This window comes from Lagenorhynchus albirostris, chromosome 14, assembly GCF_949774975.1.
Source record: "Lagenorhynchus albirostris chromosome 14, mLagAlb1.1, whole genome shotgun sequence".
In the NCBI taxonomy this organism is placed as follows: domain Eukaryota; kingdom Metazoa; phylum Chordata; class Mammalia; order Artiodactyla; family Delphinidae; genus Lagenorhynchus; species Lagenorhynchus albirostris.
In genome coordinates this window covers 12,271,158-12,295,970 of record NC_083108.1, presented here as the reverse complement: position 1 = coordinate 12,295,970, position 24,813 = coordinate 12,271,158, and the positions used below count along the sequence as shown (strand labels likewise).

The 24,813-nt window shown below is 42.4% G+C and overlaps 1 protein-coding gene across 1 annotated transcript; it reads left to right on the top strand.

Annotated features, from left to right (window-relative positions):
- SERPINB5 (serpin family B member 5) lies at positions 1 to 24,324 on the top strand. Its single transcript, XM_060120851.1, has 7 exons — positions 1 to 102; positions 5,923 to 6,097; positions 8,943 to 9,080; positions 11,827 to 11,944; positions 14,223 to 14,365; positions 19,112 to 19,279; positions 22,568 to 24,324. The coding sequence occupies exons 2-7, from the start codon at positions 5,930 to 5,932 to the stop codon at positions 22,958 to 22,960; spliced, it is 1,128 nt and encodes a 375-aa protein (XP_059976834.1). The 5' UTR covers positions 1 to 102; positions 5,923 to 5,929; the 3' UTR covers positions 22,961 to 24,324.
- The last annotated feature ends 489 nt before the right edge of the window (positions 24,325 to 24,813 follow it).

Genomic DNA, 24,813 nt, shown 5'->3' with positions numbered 1-24,813 from the left:
GGTCGGCATTCAAGTGAGCAAGCAGCGTGCTTCTGCCCCACATCAAGGTCCTACCGCGTCTGGTTTTCCTTTTCCCTGGCCGTGCGATCGCTGTAACTTCAGGTAAGCAAAGTGCAGGTAGCAAGGTGGTGATTTCTCTCTTTCTGGCAAGTCTTAAAAGAAAATAGTTCTTTGAGATGGTGAACACAGTGGACAGAATGGCTTATTTTCAAGAGTAGGCTGTCAGCTTCAGTAAGGCTATCACCCCCTACATGGGCAGCATTTCCAGCGCTCAGTCCTTTGGGAACCAGGCATGCCGTGTAGGGAGCAAAATTACTTAAAAGTACAAGGTAAGAGCATGAAGAAACAGCGTGGCCGGGAGGTTTTGGTGTTGGGAGGGCCCAACAGTGACTCGCAGAGGAGAAATTATTTCCGAGGACGTTTCCAGCCCTACCTTGGAACTCAGAATGAGTTTTGCGGTGCTAGTTTCGGAAAGGGTGTGGTGCCCCAAACCTGAAGAAAGTGGAGACGCACAGGAGTGTCCGGCTCGCCTTCTTGGGTTGGCACTGTGGGCTGAGCTTCAGACTGCGGAACTGCTGTTCTTTTCGGCATTTTAAAGCATCCAGTGGGTGTCCATTTACTTGCAACTGCGTTCTTCCAGGCAGGAAGTGTTCTCCCTCCCTATTCCTAGGCTTCAAGATACTTGAAGCAAATTACAGATTTCAAATGTGTGTTCCTGGACGACTTTTCGAATAGGTTGGCCCATAGTTTCTTCCTCATAGAAGCTACTGTTTTGATGGCTTTCTTTAAGCGTGTCACGCTAAAGAGCAATTTACCAGGCCAGGCTGATCTGCAGGCTCGTGACCAGATGAGGCTCAGATTCCCAGGGCTGAGGGGTCTTCCACATCCTTCGGCTCCCACCTCCCCCACCCCCCATTTTGTGGGAGATGGGGGGAGGCTCACGGAGGAGAAGTGGCGTCCAAAGGTCCCTGGCTTACATGGGGCAGGATGAAGCGGAATCCAAGTCTTCACCCTCACGGCTCCTGGACTTTTCCAGGTCACCGTGAGTTTTCTTAACAGCTTTGTCACCCCTACATTACCGAAGAGGTTTTGAATAGAATTGGGTGCGTCAAAACCTCAGTCCCCACCAATATATGCAGGTGTTTGATGGGTTCCTGGGTGGGTGGAGAGATGGAAGCTTGTCTGAAGAAAGGATTCTCCATGTGAGTCAGTGGGTTTACATCTTTGCTTCTTAGCACCTGAATTCTGTCACTTCAGTGCCTCTGGGTTGTGGGTTGACTTTGAAGGTACGAAGTCTCAGCAATCTTGGTCGTCCTGGCGTGGTGAGTCTGGCCCTGACTTACTGTTTTAGGCAGCGGTGGGATGGCTCAGCGGTCAAGATCAGGCTTCTCACCAGATGGGAGCAGGTATGATGGCTCAGAATATCTGAGCAAAGCAGAGGCTCCCCTGCCATTGGAAAGTAAGCAGTTGACCTTATTACTAAGAGCCACATTGTCCTTTCCCGCTGAAAAAGCACTTTTCATGTACACTTACTCATTTCATCACCTCATTAATCCTCATGCTATTCTTTCACACGGCAGAAGCTGCAGGATCTCCTATTGTCTTACTTAATCTGCTTCTGACATTTTTCCTTATGAGGTGAGAAAGTGAACAGCACAGACTGTGTTTTTAGACATTCCATTGTAGTTGTGGTAATAGGCAAAGGTATTGCCTAACGATTGTTTCCACCAAATGGTCTACAGATGAAAAGTTTGGGGAATATTGGCTTGGATGCATTAAAACTGTTAGAAATCTTGATGCAGGGACCAGTGAGCACCTGTGAGTCGAGAGAATTGACCTCCCTATGCCTCCACCCACCCCAGTGCACATGTCTGCATTCATCTGGGGTCTGCCTGCTGTCTCTGAACTAGCAGTTCTCTCTGGCACTCAGTTTTGCATGGCTAACTCCTCCTTATTCTTTAGGATGCGCCCGTAGTGCGACTTATTTGATGTCACTGTCTCTGAGGAGAGCTCACTGAGATTTCTGCTATGAGTGCGCTGTCTCCCCTAAGGGCTGCATGATAACTTATGCCCCCATCAAAACACCCATCACACCTACAGCACATATCATGCCACTAGGTGACAGCTCCTCGGAGGCGGGAACCGTGCTATGTTCCCTTTTGATTTGTTAATGTCTAGATCAGGTGCCTGACATGCATTATTAGGTACTCAGTTAATACTTATTAAATTAAAGCAATATAAGATTGATAGTTGGCAACACAAAGAGTGGAACGAGAACATGAGTTTCTGCCAGTTGGAAAACCAGGAGAAAAAAGGTTTGTGTTGATTTAAAAAAAAGAAAACATGTAAGAAAAAAGAAGAAAACATGTAAGGTATCTTTGTATCTCTAAAGGGGTAATCCAGGACACTTAGGATTTTTGGAACTCTATAAAGACTCCTGAGAGAACAAATGTCAGCAAAGACACAGTTACCAAGAAGGAAGGTGATAGGTGTGGTCAGGAACTACCAGGCTGGAACATAGAAGAGTGAGTGCCAGGTCTGGTTTGACCACTCTCACTCCCTGCGTGGATGGCCTGGGAGAATCACTTTGTCTCTGTGTGCCTCCCTTTCCACATCTGTAAACTGAAGAGATGGAGCCAGACTAAATCCATCCAAAGTCTTGTCCCACTTTAAAGGTGTATGGCTTTAGGATGTATTGCAAACAATAAAAACAAAACAGGCAACTTTACAATTAAACTTTTACAACTTCTTGTTGTTTGTTGCATTTCTTTGTTGTTTATTACTACTTAAACTTTCATTTCACGTTTCCCTGATTAAAAGTGGCTTTTAAACATTTAAATCAATAAAAGATGTGGTGTTTTCTATGTTGATGCTGTAAATTAAATTCTCCTTACTTGTTCTAATCATTAGAAGGTTTTCATGAAAATGAAAGTAGTTATCTCTGTAACAATGGAATAATACAATGAAAAGAATCTGCAGCGATTTTAACACCCTGAACAGGTCATTAGATATGAAATTTACTACGCAGGAATTGCTAATCTCTACTCTTGTACCCATAATTTTTATAGCATTTGCTCGTGCAAAATGGTCTGCATAGGAACCTGACCCATTTTCCTGGGTGTGTATTGCTAAAGTTGGTGAGATTTGTTTAAATGCTTCATCTTGCACCACAGTGAGGTGGCAATTGGCTGTGGCCAAAATCATCCCTTGAACTATCTCAGACCAAATCAGCTTTACAGTGTTTTTAGGTCACTTGCCACTAATCACTAAGCAACTGATTAGATTTACCAGGCAGTATTTGATTGATTACTTAGTTGGTGATCATTTGCCCCCATAGACACCTCAGATGTTGGGTGTGCCCTGATTTACATTCTCCAACAGGGACTGAATCTAAGCCTTGAATTGCAACAAAGTGTTAATTATATTGTATAATTAACTGTACTTAAAGCCACCATGATCTTGTATTCACATAGAGCCATTTAGATGAAACAAATTGCAAAATGTTATAACGAATGAATGAATAATACTTCAGTGGAACAAAATGGCATTACCTTACACTTTGATCCACTTCTGGGATCCACTTTTAGGTGTCTGCCGTCAAACTCCCTCAGCAGATTACTCCAAGGCCTTGAAAACACAAAAGACATCAAACTTCAAAGTTTGTTATAAATGATGCAAAATTATTCTAATTTCTCCTCCTGGGTGGTTGGAAATATGGGCTGGGAAGAACTACTTGGGCTTGATAAAACATAATTGGTATGTTTTCATACTACCATTGGTGTGGTCAGGCCTTGAGTTGTTGAAGCTTTGAGAAGTTCGCAGGGGTTTGGGTATAGGTTTCTCTATTTGGTGAAGAAATACCTCATTTAGGCTTTTCTATTTGGTAGAGAAATAACTCCTGTTGAATTTCAGTCATAGATGAACTCAGCATTATCAGTGTTAAACTTGCTGCCGGAGAAAGCCAGACTTCTTGTCCTGAAAGTCTGTTTGGGATTCCCCAAACGTTTTAGGAAGTTTCTTTTAATTTCCCTGTGGTGGACACATGCTTCTGTTTCTACCTCATTGCCCTCTGTGTTCCTCATGCTCGTCTGCTTACCCTGAGAGCTCACTCTCATTTCATGGCCCCCACCTCTCCCCAGATGAGAGAGCATAAGGTAGTAGGCCTTGAAGAAATGTAAGATGCCTGCCCTGACCTCAGGTTACTTTACTGTAGGTGCATAATGAGAACACTGAGTTCACTTAGCTGTACTTTTTGGATCAAGGAGGAAGCAGTCAGTGGAGATGACCAGTGACCACGAACAGGTCAACAAAACTTTTTTTTTTTTTTTTTTGCTACTGAGCTTGTTTTTACAGATTCCAAGATATAGTATAATCTTCTTGATTCCATCCTACACACAAGCCACATGTCCCATAAAAGGGAGAATTCCAAAGAACTGTTTGAAGATCAAGGGCCCATTCCTTGATCTTATTCTCACGTCTTTGCATTTTGAATTTCTGTTCAGGTATAAGGTGCGAAATTGAGATCCTATTCATGCATTTGACTTTAACACATCCTTGAGTCCCGATTGAGGGAAGCCCTCTGTCTTGAGTGGTGATGCTTTGTCTGACACCGGGGAGCATATCCTGCCTGACGACCTTCAGTGTCATGTCTTCTAGGGGTAATGAGAGCGAGAGTTCTCAGTCAAGACCAGAGGCTCGCTGCTGCCATTTCCACTTCACCCGGCTCCGCATTTTTAGATGAAGCTGCCCTCTCTTTCCTTTAACGCCCATGTTACTTGTTCCACTGTTCACATGGCATGGCATTCTGCTTATACATATCTGCCCCAAGAGATGGAAAACTCAGAGGAAGGGAGGGGGTACTCAGGTGATCCTTATAATACTTTTCGTAGTGTCTTCCACATAGTAGATAATGTACTAACAACAAAAACAATCATAGCTATTATTTATTAAATATTGCTCTGTGCCGGGTGCCCTACTAAGGCATTACTTACTTTATTAATCTTGTAGGGCTGCTGCAACAAAGGACCACAGATTGCGTGGCTTAAAACAGTGGAGATTTTATATTCCCACAGTTCTGGAGACCAGAATTCCGAAATTAAGGTGCTGTCAGGCCCTTGCTCTCTCGGCAAGCCCCAGGGGAGAATCTGTTCCGTGCCTTTGTCCTGCTTCTGGTGTTGCCAGTGAACCTCGGTGTGCTTGGCTTGTAGAAGCATTGCTCCAATAATCTCTACCTCTGTCGCCATAGGGTGTTCTCCCTTGTGTCTCACGTCATCTTCCCTCTGCACGTCTGTCTTTGTGTCTTTTCCCCTGTTCTTAAACGGACACCAGTCTTATTGGGTTAGGGCCACCCTGATGACCTCTACTTGATTCAATCTGCAAAGATCCTATTTCCAAAGAAGGTCACATTCACAGTTACCCAGAGGTGGGACTTCAACCTACCTTTTGGGTGGGGGGGGGGGCACAATGCAGCCCATAACACTTATGAAATATTAACTTGAATCACACAAAACTGCTGTGATTTGACTAGTTTTGATCTACAAAAAACCCAATTTTGTATGCTTTAACCTAAATCCTAATGGAAACAATATGGATAAATAAAACCAACTGATTTTGATCAGGGCTGTCCATTGTTCTGACCACGTGCAGAGGCCATCGTAGCCAAGTGGGGTCGAATTTGGAGATTCCGGGCAGAGCTGTACACAGAGGACCTCACATGTTGGGTGTTCAGATCTTAGGACATTTGTGCAGGAGTTTCTTTACCCCTGGCTTTTAAATTTGCATTTACTGAAAGTTCCTTCCTTCCTCTCTTCTACCCAAGACCACGACTTTGTTTGACTAGAATTCTTATTGCGTTGGCGAAATGCAGTTGAGAACACTTTAAAGGTGATTTAGAAATAACCTCACTCTTGTTCTTTGTTCTAGGCCCACAATGGATGCCCTGAGACTGGCAAATTCGGCTTTTGCCGTTGACCTGTTCAAACAACTGTGTGAAAAGGAGCCAGCGGGCAATGTCCTCTTCTCTCCAATCTGTCTCTCCACCTCTCTGTCACTTGCTCAAGTGGGTGCCAGAGGTGACACAGCAAACGAAATCGGACGGGTAAGCCCCACGCCTTGTTTCTCCTTTGAGTGGAAGCAGAGTTATAAGAACACACAGGTGGTGCCTGGGGAGAAAGGAATGAGGCTCTGTGGTCGGAATTGCTCAGGAATGAGAGTTTTGACATTTCCAGCACTCTCTTAATCTGTTTTTAAATGTGAAAGCTCATGTATGTGTCCTGCAACCCATGTTTAGAACAGGCACTATGTTGTTGTGGAGAATGCGGGGATCTGCTAGGCAATCACAAGTTTTCCGCTAACAAGTGGCCTTTGGCAAGTCACCTGACGTCTTTCTACCCGTTATATTGTAAGCATCAGTCAGGATGATGTTTGTTAAATGTTCCACTGCAGATATCCTGACCAGAAAGAGTGTAAATCTACACCCTCCTGTCTTATGCACGAAATTTATTTACAGCATCATCCTTTATATTAAAATGCAGCCTGAACTATATTCTGCTCTATAATATATTCTACCCTATTGGATAGATAGAATATATCCGTGTTTATTTCAATACAGAAATAATGTTTGAAATTATCTACCTTTAAGTAACATGGATAAATAAGAAGATGGATTGCGCTTGCCTATGTTTTAGAATACTCTCTGGGATTTGAATATCCCATTTGAGAAGAATGGACTAAGGTGATGTTTTACACGCACACACACACACACACACGCACACACACGTATATAGGAGTATTCATATATATGTGTGTACACATATAAATAAAAAACTTTTAAGAATTTCCTTTTGGCTATAGCTGAGTATCTCTGTAAAGTTCTTAGACCTTCAAATGAGATGATTTTCTATACTGTTACATTTTAAGTCCTTATTTACTTTTATTATTTAAAAAAATTGAGGTATAATTGACATGTAACATTATATTAGTTTCAGGTGTACGGTATAATGATGAATATTTGTATATTTTGCAAAATGATCACCACAGTAAGTCTACTTAATGTCTGTCACCATATAATGATGAATATTTGTATATTTTGCAAAATGATCACCACACTGTCTACTTAATGTCTGTCACCATACACAGTTACAAAAAACATTTTTTTTTAATGATGAGAACTTTTAAGATCTACTCTCTTAGCAACTTTCAAATATACAGGATTATTAATTATAGTCACTATGCTGTACATTATATCCCCAAGACTTTTTTATAACTGGAACTTTGTACCTTTTGACCTCCTTCCCATTTCGAGCAGCTCAGCGTCTTACCCCCTACCCCCCAATCCTTGCCATTTACCTTTAGACAATAAGTGAAAACCCTTCTAATTCCATTCCGTTATTATTCTTCCATTGATCATTCTAGTTCAACAGAATCTCTCTTTTCATGAGCTCATAAGCATTTAAAAAGGGAACATCTTTTATCTATAAATCCCCAGAAAATATGACCCACAAAATGTTATTTGTGTCAGGATGGCAAATTTACGCTTGAAACTGAGTGGAACTTGAGAAGGAAACTTCCTTTGTGGGAAGAGGAGCTGTACCTTTTCGTCCGTCCTCCTCTTTCAACTCCACCCCACAATCCCTACCCCATCTCTCATTCCTCATTTCTCATCTCCCATTAGAGAAGAAATAGAAAAGAGGACTTCCTGGTAGTAGGTCTGTTCCTCAGTAATAGTAATAAAGGTCTTTTCAGTACACACAATTGTTTCCCCACAGTGGTTACTTGGGTTCTTTAATTTTCTGGTCCTTTTGCCTGTCATTAGGCACGAGGGTTACGTACAGCCTCGGACCAGCCAATTTGACCCTGCAATGCGGAGGCTCTGTGACTCGTTGGTGCAATGTGCCCATTTAGTGATCACCTGAGGTGTGGCATCAGGGCATGGTTCTTATGAGTTAGGAGAAAATCACCTTATCCTGACATCATGTTTTGGGCACCATGGAGCAGAGGAGATGCTGAGCTATTGGTTGAAACAAAAGAAAAGTTAGGAAAAAAAAAAGGATTTAGGTCTTATGGAAGATAGCATCCTAGTTTTAAGTGGCTTAGAATATTACTATAAGAATACTTATTAACATTTTGAATCCATACGATATTTTAGGTGTCTTAACATATAATATCTGTAATCCTCATAGCACGTCAGAAGAGTAGGTGTTCTCAGTTCATTTTACAGAGGGGAAAGTACAGTTCTGAAGAGTTGGGCAAGATGACATTTCTAGTAGGTACAGGGTGGGATTCAAAGGCTACCTAACTGTAGCCCATCGATGGCATGGTAGCTGCCTACCATAAATGACATATCAGCCCATTTGGCGCTTGTTAGAGCAACTAAAAGGACTGGATAGGCTCTGGCTAAGGACACCTCTATCCTGGAATCTGATACCTGCCTAATGATTGTCTCTCGGTATTAATTTCTCTCTTCTTATCTCAAAATTGGATAGAGATTATAACCCAGCTTCCTTCTTTTCCAAGTTTGGAAAAGAGCATGGAGGCATCACTTTGAAGAAAGGGCGAAATTTCCTTATAGTTAAATCAAGAGAAGTGTATCTTTATAGTAATGTTTCTCAACTGGGGACAGTTTGCCCCTCCCCTCCCTCACCCCTCTCCCGGACATTGGACAATGTCTGGATACATTTTTGTTGTCACAAATGGAAGAAGGAGTGCTACTGACACCTAGTAGGTCAGTGATGCCCAGGACAGCGCCCTCCCCCGCCGGTCCCAGAACATAGAATTATCCAGTCTGAACTGTCAACAGTGCTAAGGTTGAGAAGCCTTGCTTCTGGGAACAACAGAGCCGGGAGATACTCAGGACCAACCCGAGGAGGTTGACCATGACCATGTGTCCACTGCAGTGGGAAGAGGCAGTGCTTCACAGATAATAGATTTTTTTCTCTTCACAGGTCCTTCATTTTGAAAATGTCAAAGACGTGCACTTTGGATTTCAAACAGTAACATCGGATGTCAACAAACTTAGTTCCTTTTATTCCCTGAAACTAATCAAACGGCTCTACATAGACAAATCTCTGAATCTTTCCACGGTAAGTGGTTCAGAGCAATTAGCAAGATTCAACTGTTTATCAGGGGTGACACGTTCTCATGGTTAGACCAACAACTTTTTGTCAGTGAAAATCATTCCTAGGATGCTCATTTACGATTTATTTAAAATAAATTAGTCCTAATGGAGAGGTTGAATCTAGAGGGAATCAATTGCAGTCACATATTTTAACTTAAAATATAAAGAAGTGTGAGTTTCCTTTTCCCTCTAAAACACCCACAGATCCCACTCTTCCTCTTAGCTTCCTCACTGAGAGAAATGGAGAATGGGATTATTACTCTCTAATAAATGTGTCTCTATAGATGCAAGACAGCTCGTGATTTAAACATCTTTGTTCTTAAACAGCAGGGCATAGAGCCTGGGACAACATTTTAAGTTCTTTACCTTATTTTTTCATGCACACAATGTTCTCCTGATGTTTCTCAAAATCAGTGAGAAAAATCGTAACGGTATGAATTAAAAGTTTTCATCGGGCTTCCCTGGTGGTGCAGTGGTTGAGAGTTCGCCTGCCAATGCAGGGGACACGGGTTCGTGCCCCAGTCCGGGAAGATCCCACATGCCGCGGAGCGGTTGGGCCCGTGAGCCATGGCTGCTGAGCCTGCGCATCTGGAGCCTGTGCTCCGCAACGGGAGAGGCCACAGCAGTGAGAGGCCCATGTACCGCAAAAAAAAAAAAAAAAGTTTTCATCGGTCATAAACTGGTTTTGTTTGTTTTATGAGGCTGTTCAGGTGGGTATCTATACAAGGCAGAGGTGGTAATTTCAGCTATTTCTTGAAGGAAGCATATAAAGAACACAGATATATTCTTAAATTTGATCCAGAGTATATCATAATACTTTAAAAAATATGGATTTGAAACACATAGCCAACATCCTCGGCTGCATAGTGGTCATTCTCTACTGTAGTAACATCAACTTGATTCAGCTTGTGTTTGGATGGTCAGAATTTCAAGCTTTCCAAATCTAAAAGGTAGACTACCAGTTAAATATTTTGCCATAGTTTTACTACTTTCTGCAATAGGTATTTGTTTTCCTGGTAGGGATCTTTTGAGGACATAGGTCATTAGATGTTGCTGTGAGTTTATTCTTACTGCTTAAAGGTACATATACACAGCCATTCTTCTTCCAACAATCACCTGGGGAATTAAAGAAATACTGAGATGTGGGTTGGGGCCTGGGCATGGAAAGAATTTTAAAACTCCCTAGGTGGTCCTTAGTGATGCTTAATGCATTTTTTTGCTGGCAGTGAAGATAGTGGAGGCCCTTCATCTTGCTGAGTCTCTGGAATGTTCTTAGCTCTGTCAGTAAATGGTAACACTCAGTCCCAAGGTTGGGTTGCAATGAACAGAATCAAATTGGGCAAGCCTGTAGTTGTTCTGAAAAAAATCCAAGGAGTCCTGTGCTTAGGAAGTGAAGTGACGTGACATTTAATAAGCTGTGTTTAGTTTGGTTGACCTTCCACTCAACATTTTGAATTATTTCAAACCGAGAATTGCAAGGAATTTTTTAAAAGGCTGATTCCGTTGTTCCTGTTGGTTGTATATCATCTATAATTTTACTAGTAACAGTACAAACAAGTGTGGTCTGAGGAGGGCCACCTGTATCAGAACTACCTGGGTGTTAGAAGTGCAAATTCCTGGCCTTGGTTCACTAGAATCAAGATCACCAGGGACTGGATTTAGGGTTTTCCGGTTTTTTTTTTATGCCTTTTCTTTTTTTAAAAATTTATTTATTAAATTTATTTCTTTTGGTTGCGTTGGGTCTTCGTTGCTGTGCACGGGCTTTCTCTAGTTGCGGCGAGCGGGGGCTACTTTTCGTTGCGGTACACAGGCTTCTCATTGCGGTGGCTTCTATTGTTGTGGAACGCGGGCTCTAGGCACGCGGGCTTCAGCAGTTGTGGCATGCAGGCTCAGTAGTTGTGGCTCGCGGGCTCTTGAGCACAAGCTCAGTAGTTGTGGCTTACAGGCTTATTTGCTCCGAGGCATGTGTGATCTTCCTGGACCAGGGCTTGAACCCGTGTCCCCCGCATTGGCAGGCAGATTCTTAACCACTGTGCCACCAGGGAAGTCCCGGGTTTTGCATTTTTAACAAGCATTATAATGAGAAGAACTGCTCTGTTCCTTACAGTACTGTGTTTCAAACTTTAACATGCAGATGAATCACCTGGGAATCTCGTTAAAAATTCAGGTTCTGATTCTGGGGTGGGGCTTGAGATTCTGCATTTTAACAAGGTCCCAGGTGATGCTGCAGGTCTTGGTTCTTGGACCACACTTTGAGTAGCAAGCATCTTTAGAATATTTATTTATTTCAGTGTGGTTAAGATTTTTCTTCTCATAGAGTTCTCTTTTCTGTACATTTCTTCCATTCTAAGACATACATATATAAATTTACATTTTATCTGTATGTACATTTTAATGTTTCTGAAATTGGAATTCATATTATAATTGTTGTGTGCATGTAGCATAATGTTTCTTTTCTCCCCCCAAACTGATGCTGGATTGATGGAGGCATTTAACAATTGATATTGTCTTAGAATTGAACAAATGAAAGAATACAAAGAAAATTCATTGATTTTTACATAAGGTTTCAATTTATATAGTGTTACAGATTTTGAAGGAGTATCCATCGTAATAGAGATTTAAAAGTCCTTGTGCTAGAATTGTGTACCAACATAATGGTTTAACTACAGACTTTAAGGACTTCGTGATTTTATGAACTGGATGTTTTTCAGGAGTTCATCAGCTCTACCAAGAGACCCTATGCAAATGAAATGGAGACTGTTGATTTCAAAGATAAATTGGAAGAAACAAAAGGTCAGATCAACAACTCAGTTAAGGAACTCACAGATGGCAAGTATCCTTTACTTATTCTGCTATAAATCACTAAGTAAACAGACCATATCGTCTCGTGAATCTGCTAAGTATAAGATTGAACATCTGGAGGATTCCTTGAATGCTTTCGGTATACAAGCTAAATTCTTGTCCATCAAGCCATTTCAACCACTTGGATTTCTGGATATCATCAGTTGGCAGAAATTCTGAGTACTTCAGGTTTAGTCTGCTAAAATGGGCTGCCACATGCCCTTCTGGAGGCTTGGACGTGCCCCCAACAAAGTAAGGCTCTGGGCCAGTTCCAAGGCTGGTTTTTCAATCTGGAAGTGAAGGGCTTGGACTATAACTTGATGATCCCTGAGGCCACTTTTGGCTCAAAAATTCTACAGATTTGTCAAGGAAAAAAAGACAAAAGGTCTTAGATAATCAAATACACGTGTAGAAAAAACAGAACAAAACAAACCATGGTGGAAGCTTGTCCCAGGTCTCACAACCCTCCTTGCCCTTGGCCCTCTGATAGCCCCGGGCCCGGGTCTCTTCTACAGCTTCCACCTGGTCCTGCCTCTTGCTCCCGCTTCCCTCGGGCCTCTCCCTTTCCTGACTCCTCCCTCCATTAAAATTCTCTGTGAGTTGTGCTCCTTGCTAGAAAGGAATTGGAGCTAAGATGAGCTCGGGTGCAAATCAGTGTTCACATCCCCCTTCCCAGGGGACATATTTGTACAGTTTTTGTATAGGGAGGTAGCTACTGGGACAAATGAATTTTCTTTGGCTTCATATGTAAAGAAAAATCTGGTCTAACTAATACCAGGGTAGGCAATTTTAAAATGTATATGTGAAAGGCAGCTCCCATTTAAATTGCTGTGTGACGGTTTTGCTTTTTTTTAAATTTTGTTTTTGGCCGCCCACATGGCATGCGGGATCTTATTTCCCTGACCAGGGATTGAACCTGTGCCCCCTGCAGTGGAAGCTCGGAGTCTTAACCACTGGACTGCCGGGGAAGCCCCCCAGTTTTGCTTTTAAAATTGTTAACGAATTGCATTTTCTCTCCAAGGGACTCTGTTTAAAAATCTTCATAAATTTGAGGTTTTTACTGGAGAACATAGTTTAGTGAAAAGACTTCTCTGAATTTGAAACCAGAAGCTCGAGGTTGAAGTTAACCAGCACTTACTAGCTCCCCACTTCTTCCATGATGCTATTACATATTCGACCCATCATATAGCACTGGCAGGACAGGTTACATTGTTCGTGGGTCCCAGTGCAAAATGAAAACACAGGGCCCTTTATATTAAAAACCGCATTAAGAATTTTAAGATGGCGACAGCAGAGCATGAAACAGTGCAGGGCCCTTCACACCTAGTCACAGGCCCAGGAAGTGGGCCTGAGCAGTGGTGTGAAGATCTGAGAGATTAGGTAAATGAAATATCCTTGGCCAAAAAGTCAACGCTCTTCAAAGGCGAGGACTTCATTTTATTAAGGGCTTATCACCACCTGTTTTGGCTGTTGGGGATTTGACACTATGGTCATTACAATTGTTATGGAGCTTATGGTGGTAATTACAGCTGACCAGGATGCAAACAGAGCAGTGTGATTTGGGGAGGGGGCGGTGAGCTGCGGGGCAAAGCGGGGAGCACTGACCTGGCTTCAGACGTGCTTGGCCGCTGAGTGAACCAGGAAAGCCACTTGGCCTCTCTGAGTCTCAGTGTCCTCAACTGTGAGATGGGGATAATTACCTTTGCCCTACAGGATCATCATAGGGAAGTGAGATAAGACACGTGACCGTTCGGAGCACAGGGCCCGGTGGAAAGTAAGCTTTCTTGCATTTTCCTTCCCGAGCACAGGCTCTGGAGTCAAAAAGACCTGGCTTTGAATTCTGAATTCACCCTTGCTCGTGCATCATCTTGGGCGAGGGACTTAACATGGAGTCTCAGCTTCCTCGTCTGTAAAGTGGGGAGCAATGCACGATACCGTGCCTGTGCATGGCTAGCACATTGCCTCGGACAGAATGGGCACTCCACAGTGGTAGCTTGTGCATTTCTTCTTGCTCCTCTTGCGCCTTTTCCACCCTCCCTTCTCCCCCTCACTCTCCTCCCCAGGTCTCTTTGGAAAGTCTGGTTGAGGCAAGTTGCAAGGAGAAAAAGGGGTCCTTCTTAAATGAGATGGTCTGGGCTACCAGGCCGTATGTGGCGCGGCTCTAGCCAGGGTTAAATGCCCAGTCAGTGGATTCACATGGGGACATCAGGGGTGCTTTGCAAGCATAACCCCGTGCAATTTTGTGGTTTCCTACCATTGTTTGCAGGCCGCTTTGAGAACATTTTAGCTGACAACAGTGTAACAGACCAGACGCAAATCCTTGTGGTTAATGCTGCCTACTTTGTTGGGAAGTGGATGAAGAAATTTCCTGAATCAGAAACCAAAGAATGTCCTTTCAGAATCAATAAGGTATGTGGGCTGCGTGTTGCAGTCAAAGGATCCCAACTATAGATCTGAAAAATTATAGCAACACAAGGGACCCTAGGAATTCACTCCAATGAGGAAAATTAAGGCACAGGAGGCAGTGGGCTTTTCCTTAGACAACAGCGGGGAGGGGCAGGGGCTGTTTAAATGTAGAAAAAGAACCATAAGAGAGAGACTCTCACCCTTTTTCCAGAATGTCCTCAGGGTCTGATCTGAGTGAGAGTTTATAGAGCTTCTAACACAGTGGGTAAAGCTAAATCACCAACCGGAAAATAACTACAGATGTTTGGGGCCATTAGTAAGAAAGGAAAAGAAAAGAAACAAACCAAATCCCAACATTAGAGGCGTTTGGATCATCACGAAACATTGACCATTTGGGAATCTCGTTCCAGGTTAATGAGCTCCTCTGTGATCTCATTTCTCACCTGTTAATAGTGAAGTAAATGGTTCTGATATTTTAATTTAAAAGATGCTTTGAGAGGGCTTCCCTGGTGGCGCAGTGGTTGAGAGTCCGCCTGCCGATGCAGGGGACACGGGTTCGTGCCCCGGTCCGGGAAGATCCCACATGCCGCGGAGCGGCTGGGCCCGTGAGCCATGGCCGCTGAGCCTGCGCGTCTGGAGCCTGTGCTCCGCAACGGGAGAGGCCACAACAGTGAGAGGCCCGCGTACTGCAAAAAAAATAAATAAAAGATGCTTTGAGGTACTCATTGGCTGTGAAGGAAAAAGCATAGCTTACTCGTCTGCAGTGCTGGGACTCATTATGGGGAAGAATTACAATAGAGACCTGTATCGCAGGGAAGTCTCATGAATACTACTGAGTAAATAATGAAGCCATATCCCATGCCAAAAACAATTCATATAAATAGGTAAAGTGCCTCCTCTATAAATGAAACCGAAGCACTGAGACTGGAAAACTGACCCATTTCGTTAGAGGACCTAGGAAACCCCAGGTATCTATATGATGGTGTGGTTTCGTCTCATTTGATGAGATCTGGCTCGTGTCAAGAATGCAGACTCAGAACTGTGCATCAGTCAGCACAATCTCGGAAGGAAGCTTATTTACCCTGTAACTCTTATGCATCAATTCTAATTTTCAGGTCTCTCCCCGCACCTAGAGTACTTAGCATTAATCACTTTTGTTTTTGCCAAATATTATCATTGTACTTTCTTGGTGCTAGAACCCAGGAAGAAAAGCCCTTCAAGATACAGTCTATACCTGAATTAACTGGACTGGTTCCCATGACTTTTTGTTTGTACTCACAGCATTTGCATTCACAGTCCACACCCTCCCCTCCCAAATCCCCTGCTCCAGCTGTGTTTTCCACACTGAAATCAAATTATTTATTAACTTATCTGGATCTCTTACTAGTGCATGGACTTTTAAGGGCAGGGATAATGTTTTGCCCATCTCAGTTTCTATAATTCCTGGCCCAGTCCCTGACACATTAGTAGGTGCTCAGCAAATGTTCATTGAATGAATGACCGATCTGTAAGGATCAGTTTGATTAAATAGCCAATAGCAAACAAAACCTTTTTGGCTTTTGGGACCGCCATGGGTTCCTGTGCAAGATGCATGGGCCGTTTTCCCTGGGAGAGGACGATAATCACTGAGTGTGCTCCTTACCTACTCGAAACCTCCATGGTCCTAGGGAGGGAGCCAGGTCCCCCTCTACTTGCTATTCCTCCATTTGGCTTCCCAGATTACAGTGGTCTTCTCATTACTGCCTGCCAGGGCCAAGACTGACCCTGCACACAGGGCTCTGACCAGGCACCAAACAATTACTTCTTTAGACTCTGTATTTTTCACATATGGGTCCCTGAGTTTTAAACACGGCTTTTTGACTTTCTTAGCGTTGCCTTTTATTTGGAGCTAAAGTTGAACTTGACTGTACCTAGCCTCTGCTGTAAGCGGGGACCAAGTGTTGGCCCCAGTGACCCTCACACGGAGTGTCCCCTCCAGAGTGGTTAGGGTTGGCTCTCCTCCCTGGGAAGGGCTGGCAAAGGGGCCTTGAGAATGTTTAAGTGAAACCTGAAACATGGTGCTTCTCATACCAGCTGCAGGGCCAGCCCAGAACATCATCAGAACCAGGTAACAGTGAGTGAGTTCACCATGGACTTTTGTGCCGACCACCCTCAGATTTGTGGCTTTTACATTTAAGAAAATGTTAATGGGTGTCTTTTATAAAGGTAGGAAGAATGTGTGCAATTCCTTTATTCTTGTTGTTAAATCATAAAGCTAGGTCATATCACGTCCTGGAGACTCAGACTCTAGGAAGAGAATTAATAAGGATTTTAAATGCCATTGATCTCTCAGTGGTTCACCAAACAAAAAAATAAAACACTATTCAAGGCTGCGTGGGGATATATCCTGCTTTTGAATGCAGGCGCTATTACTTTTCCTTTGTTCCCTTTGAATTGCTTTTGTCAGCTCCTGAACTTTTGGGGTGATGTTACTAAATCTTTTCTCATGTCCTTTGGTGTCTCTTTTAAGGGTTAGACTAAATTGATGAAGTTATATTATTAAAAGTTTAGTACAGGGCTTCCCTGGTGGCGCAGTGGTTACGAATCCACCTGCCAATGCAGGGGACACGGGTTCGAACCCTGGTCCAGGAAGATCCCACATGCCGCGGAGCAACTAAGCCTGTGCTCCACAACTACTGAGCCTGCGCTCTAGAGCGTGCGAGCCACAACCACTGAAGCCCGTGTGCCTAGAGCCTGTGCTCTGCAACAAGAGAAGCCACCGCAGTGAGAAGCCCACACACTGCAATGAGGAGTAGACCCCGCTCGCCGCAACTAGAGAAAGCCCGCTCGCAGCAACAAAGACCCAACGTGGCCAAAAATAAAATAAATTAAAAAAAAAAAGTTTAGTACAGTACCTATCCTGACAAAGGTGGACACACACACTCACGTGCGTGCACACACACCCACACCCACACACACACACACAAACACACACACACACAAACACACACACACACTGTATTGGATATTTTCTGGGATGGTCGTTACTTAGTCCTGTTTTCAGAAGATACATCTTAATTTATGTTTTAGAAAATGGGATTATTGTATCCATAGTCAGTGCTGATAAATGAAATAGATGACCGTTTTTGGTGGTCACAGCTTCTGTGAATTCAGAAACTATTAGTACTCTAACCTGATGGAGATTTTTAGACAAATCTATACTTCTTTGAGGGAAATACGTGGAAGAATTACCAGTTAATTTCAAAAGGAGTATGTTTATTTTAAAATCATAATTTTGTTTCTGGTTATACATAGAGTCAAAGTCTTCAATTATTTATCAACCAAATATTTAGTGAGCAATTACTATGTGCTGGGACATACCAAGATAATAAGACATGGTTTCTGCTTTGACTGTAGTCTAGTTGGGGTGGGGGTGTCACATACATACATTTTCTAACATTGTGACAAGTGTTAAAATAGAGGTATGTACAAAAAATAAAATAAGTCTAGCTTTGCTTGAAAATAGTGTTGGGTAACACTATTACCATTCGAAGATCCCACGTAAAAGCTTTACTGTAATATTATTCCTGCAGACCTGATACGATGTTTGAAATTTCCCTCTAAAGAGGTTCGGTTAACAGGCAAATATCCCATGGGAGGTATAAACCAAGACAATAAATTGCACTAAATTACTATCAGTCTTTTACTCCTTAGTATGAATTAATTTTTCTTCAGAAAATGAGTCACCTCTGTAGCAGAGATACAAGGTCAGATATTAATGGGGACACAGAGGAGAAGAAAAGTCCTGGGATGCTGCCTGGAGAGAAAGGCCTGAGTGATAGGAGCTGGAAGAGACTTAGAGATAATTTTGTTTGTTATCATTCTTAATTTTTAAAATCATGAAATATTGCAAGCATACAGAAAATTATAGAGAATAGTATAACAAACACCAATGTACCAACAACCACCTTTGTAAAATCTTTATATTTTACCTTATTTCAGATATTTTAAAGAAAAAATATAGCAAGAATTGCACTGTCCTGTGTAGCCCCACCACCCCTCCATCTCCCTGCTTCCTCTCCAGAGGGAACCATCATTCTGAAATTTCCAATTCCCTCATTCCACTGACAAGGAAACTGAGGCCCAGAGAGGTTAAGTGACTTGCTGAAGGTCACAGCGTATGTTTATGTCACATTTGAGACTAAAACCAAGGTTCTTCTCTCTAATCAGATCAGAGCAGGAAGAGGGGACCGAGGGCGGGGTGACTAAAACCGAAGGCAGACGGAGAACAAAACAGCATGGTTTTGTTCTGCTGTACGTTAACTTTTCCATATTAGGCATTGTATAAGGAAAAGCTACATAAATGGACATGTGGGTTTGCACTGGAATTTACTTTCAAGTGAGCTCTACCAGGAATGGTTTAAAGATCTTGTAATTACAGGCATCTATAAAGGCTAAGTTAAAATTTGCCTGTATTTCCAGTCATCCTGTCTTATTTTTAATGTTTTATATATGCAAATACAGTATTATGTTATGGATAGATCCTGTAATTACAAAGCACATGGATAACTTTTCAAAGGAAGTCGTAAACTCTTGACGGGACAGTCTCTGATGGTGTAGATTACCTGCCTGCCTCTTTAAGCCATAATGATGTGAAACTATATCAGGAACGAATTTATGAGTATGTGTGTGTATAGCTGTGTGTGTATAGAGGGGTGTGTGGGCGTGTGTGAGAAGAACAAGCAGAGCAAATTTCTTCTCCTTTTTTAGACGGACACCAAACCAGTGCAAATGATGAACGTGGAGGCCACGTTCTGTATGGGCCACGTCGACGGTATCAACTGTAAGCTCATAGAGCTTCCCTTTCAAAACAAGCACCTCAGCATGCTCGTCCTACTCCCCAAGGATATGGAGCACGGGTCCACGGGCCTGGAACAGGTGAGGAGGGAGGCGGGCGTCCAGCCCGCAGGCGCAGCGGAGCCAAGGAGATGCTTGGGCGGTGCTTGTGGGGCTGTGGCAGCCTTGCCTTAACGATTCACTTGCTCAATGGTCTCTAAGGGTTTCACGGTTCTTTGGGGGCCTTTCTGCTCAATGTTAGAACAGTTAATATTTATTTGGGACTTATAATGTGCCAGGAGCTGTAAGTTGCCCATGCGCACTGGCTCATCTAATTCTCACCGCAGTCCCAGGAGTGAGAAACTATAATATTACCCTACTCACGTTTACCACCGAGGGGCCGGAGGCACAGAGGGTGGGTAACTGGCCCAGGGTCACGAACTCGTGGGTGGTATGTAGAATGGGAAGGTGAGCCCAGGAAGTTGGAATCTATGTTCTTAACTCCAGGCTAGAGCCCCTGGTAGCATCTTGCGTGAGTGTGGTGCGTGTGTCACAATTGACACATTCACTCAAGTCCACAGTGGACTTTAGGGCTTGCGCTTTGTGTTGCATGTTCTATGGGTTTTTGAAAAGTTCTTTTAATGCACACACGTATACAAGGTTTTATTATGCTTTTATCCAGGTAGAGACACAAGGTTTAACTGACAGTGGAGGTTTCACCTGCCTGGGAATGACTTTCTAGCTTCCCCTCTGGTCTGTCAGCCCCCTGCAGCCCCGAGACCCGTTGTTCTCCCTCAGCCCTGCCCTCCGGGCTTCCTGGCTCCCCTCCACCTGGGCCTCCACCCTCCACCAGGAAGAAGGAGGGGTTCTTTGACCAGCCCGGGATTCACCTGCTTTATTTCCGGTCACACCTCAGTTACTCCCTGACTTTCCAGGGGACAGTCTAACTTGGTCCCCATCCTACCTGCTACTTTGATTCTATGTTTTATCCATCACTTTATTAACTGAATCATAATTCCCATCTTCATTCTTCTGTTCACTCCTCTCTCTCTTTTTTACTGCACTTCACGCCTTAGTCTCATTTTTTTCTTGCAGCCGTTATTCAGCTGTCTCACACTTTACTTCCTTAAAATACCCTCACACCATTTTTTTGTTGTTGTTAAAGTACAGAACGAAAGAAGATGATCTTTTGAGTCTCAGAAGGTATATTCAAGGATACAGGTCGTCTCAGTTTGCTAGGGCTGCCATAACAAAGTATCACAAAGTGGGTGGTTTAAACAACAGAAATTTAATGTCTCACAGTTTTGGAAGCTAAAAGTCCAAGATCAAGGTATCTGCAGGTTGGTTTCTTCAGAGGGCTGTGAGGGAGAATCTGTCCATCCTCGCTTCTGGAGATCTGCTGGCAATCTTTGGCTTTCCTTGGTTATAGACACATCACTTCAGTCTCTACCTTCATCTTCCCAGGCATCTCCCTGTGTGAGTGTGTCTGTATCTGTGTCCGGAATTTCCTTTCTTATTAAAAGGACACCAGTCATATTGGGTTAGGGCCTAATGATCTCACCTTAATTAATTACACCTACAAGGACGCTATTTCCAAATGAAGTCATATTCCAAGGCACTGTGGGTCAGGACTTCAATACATGAATTTTGGCGGGGAGCAGAGGTGGACACAATTTGACCCATACAATGGAGGAAAAAGGTTATTTTTTCTTCTTAATGACTTTTGATTTATGGATGAATTTTCTCCTGTCTTCTCACTCTCAGGTAGTAAATGGCCAAGAGACTATACTTTTTGGCTCAAAAATTCTAGTTACCTATGACAATCTTTTGGTCTTAATAATTTGTCTTAAATAAAACAGTGTCCATGAAAAAATACTTATCAGAACTTAGCAAGAGAATCCAATGGTTCCCTCTGCCATTAAAAAAACTCGTGACCAGCTTGTGACCTTGTCATCTCCCTGATTTTTATAGGTTTCACACGAGTAACTTCAGTGCAGAATTGCCCCATGTAGTAATAGTCAAGGTAGCATCATTCTCTGTTGCACATGTATTTCTCCTCTAGCCAGTGGGGAGGCTGGAAGGGCAAGGAGCAATTTAAGATTTGCTCAGTGAAGAATTTTATGTCTAAATCATTTTATGTGTCATTGCATATCTCTCATTTTAAAAATAGCCAACTGAAATAGATGCATTCTTCACCTATGATCTTAAAGGATGATCCTAGACAGTTCAAATTCTCATTTTAAAAAGAGTAACTTTAGCTTTAATTTGAGTTATGAAATTTGATACCATGTCTAGGGCACGAATATTCTAGATTTCCTAATAGAGAAATCAAGATAAGCATTCAATAGATATTATGCATAAAAACTTTTCTAGTTTTACATTTATTTCACTATTATCCATCATAATCCATGCATTCATTTCTATAGAGCTACTCTATAGTTAAAAGAAATGCCCTCATAAATTTCAGAACAAAGGGACCATTGTCGTGGAGTGAGTGGAGGAGAACAATGCTAGGTAGCTGGGTAGACCATTTTTATTTTTAATTAATTTTTATTGGAGCATAGTTGATTTACAACGTTGTGTTACTTTCTGCTGTACAGCACAGTGAATCAGTTATACATATAGATATACCCACTCTTTTTTAGATTCTTTTCCCATATAGGTCATTACAGAGTATTGAGTAGAGTTCCCTGTGCTATACAGTAGGTTCTTATTAGTTATCTATTATATATATAGTAGTGTGTATATGTCAATCCCAATCTCCCAATTTATCCCTCTCCCTGATTCCCTGCTTTCCCCCTTGGCAACCGTAAGTTTGTTTTCTACATCTGTGACTCTATTTCTGTTTTGTAAATAAGTTCATTTGTACCATTTTTTTTAGATTCCACATATAAGTGATACCATATGATATTTATCTTTCTCTGTCTGACTTACTTTACTCAGTATGTCAATCTCCACGTCCATCCATGTTGCTGCAAGTGGCATTATTTCATTCTTTTTTATGGCTGAGTAATATTCTGTTGTATATATGTACCACATCTTCTTTATCCATTCTTCTACTCATGGACATTTAGGTTGCTTCCATGTCCTGGCTATTGTAAATAGTGCTGCTATGAACATTGGAGTACATGTATCTTTTTTGAATTATGGTTTTCTCTGGATATATGCCTAGGAGTGGGATTGTTGGGTCATATGGTAGCTCTATGTGTGTGGACCATTTTTAAGAGAACCTAGTCACACACCAAAACTGCAGGGCTGATTCCATCTTTGATGAACCATCTGTACTGCTTCCAAATAGGGCTCACCATGACATTTTATGTTTTTAATCAAGGAGGATCTTTTACAATTGGAAATAAAGAAAAACAATTTCCTCTCCTTTTTGTCCTTCAGGTTGAAAAACAACTCAACTCAGAGACGCTATTGCAGTGGACCAATCCCAGTGCCATGGCCAATGCTAAAGTCAAAGTCTCCATTCCAAAATTTAAGATGGAAAAGATGATTGATCCCAAGGCTAGTCTGGAAAACCTAGGGCTGAAAAACATCTTTAATGAGAATGCATCTGATTTCTCTGGAATGTCAGAGACCAAGGGAGTGGCCCTCTCAAATGTCATTCACAGAGTGTGCTTAGAAATAACTGAAGAAGGCGGGGATTCCATAGAGGTGCCAGGATCACGAATCCTACAACACAAGGATGAATTCAATGCCGACCACCCCTTTATTTACATCATCAGGCACAACAAAACTCGAAACATCATTTTCTTTGGCAAGTTCTGTTCTCCTTAAGTGGCAGAGCCCAGGTTAAGTCCCACCCGACTTCTCTGTAAACCCTGCAACCGAGAATCATTTTCTAAATACAATAAATTGTTAATATTGCTGGATCAGGAAGCTGCTCATATTCACACTAATAGGCCTTTCTTCCAATTTTTTTGTTGTTGTTGTTCTTTCCATCCCACCCCGTTAAAAGACAATACTTTTAATGAAAAGGAATCACCTTAGAGAAAAAATATGTATTCATCATTTGTCAAACTATCTAGAGTTTTTGGGAGGAATACAGTCTTTCACAAAGAAAATTCCTATAAGGAGGATCTGGAGAGGATTTTATTACCAAAGCTTAGCCTTCCATCACTGGGATACAGAATGTTCTAGACATTTGCTTTTCCCTGAAAGACTGAAGAAACTGGTACATGGGCTTTGCAAAACTTTCCTGGAGCCAGTGAAACTTGGACATACGTTCAGGCTACTGTATGTCCACAGCGCCTTACATTAAACCCTGTGGGACAAATATTTCCTTCAAATTCTGAGTTTTGGAGATTTTAGAAAGATAATATGTGGCACATACTGTATGTTACGGATCTCCATTGATAGAGGCTGGAGCAGAACCCTATAAATCAACACCTTAATATTTCTGCCACAAAATGTAGACTCTCTGCACAAAATAAAGACTCCAGGTAGCCCATAAGTATCAGGTTTTGCTGCCCAATCAGTGTGCCACCTACTTATGAAAAAACTTTCTTTTCAGAACTTTTTGAAATTTTGGAGTGTTGGACCTGTAGTAACCAAAGGACAGCACCTCAAGGGGAAGCTCAGATCTTATTAAGGATTCACTTTCACTGTTGCTAGAACCCCTACCTGGTTGTTGGGTTGGTGAGAGACCACCGGCAGGGAATTCTAACTGACTCACAGGCTGGTGGATGTCTGACCACCGGGGCTTAAATGCACAGGGACTTTCACAGCAGACAATAAAAGAATTTTACGAGTGTTGAAGGGACTCGTCTCTCTGTGTACTGTGATAGTGGGAAAGGGGGAGGAACTTCACGCTGCTAGGAAACGTGACTAAAGCTATTGATGTGCTCGCACTGCTGTGACTTGTATTTTTCCAAAGCCTATGGGTTTCGTTACTGTAGACAGCTAGCTGGGAACCTACAACAATTGCAGTTTTTAAAGATGTTTCTGAGAAGTTATTTATGTCACCAGTTCACGTGTTAATTCACTACAGAAACAGGACGGCGTGGAAGATTGGGATCTGGTGACAGCACCCCCCTCTTTCTCCTCTGGCTTTGTTGTAAATAGGTTCAACTTTCTTCTTACTCCGAAGGTTCAATATTAAATTTCTTTTATGCTGTTGACAATAAAATATTATTGAATTACATGACTTGCTTTTTTCCATGAAGTTAGGTTCACCAGTTTGAAATAGAACCAAGCCCTCCATTGACAAAATGCTTTGGGGACAGGGATTGATGTCGAATAAAAAGGAATAAGAATAATGACTGCCCCTATTTCCTGGTCTTCCTTCCTGCCCACCAGCTCTTGCTTCCTCCTTCCAGCCCCTTTCATCCTGGTGAGGGAAGGACCAGGGAAGTGGTAGAATGACTCCCAGTGACATAAAAGTGTATCATGAAAGCAGAGGCCTTGTAGGAGGCCATGGAACTTTTCTCCAGCCTTTCCCACTTTGGGCCCTACCTCAAAATGTAATTTTATCAAGTTAAGCTGTATATGCCTAAAATGTTTTCTTTTCTTATTAAGTACTTTTTTTCTTGTCAATGTCATGTACATTTGTTTTAAATCAATTATGGTATCTGTGAACCTAATATTCAACACAGCCCTTTCCCTGTCTCTGCAGAGTGCTCAGATAGATT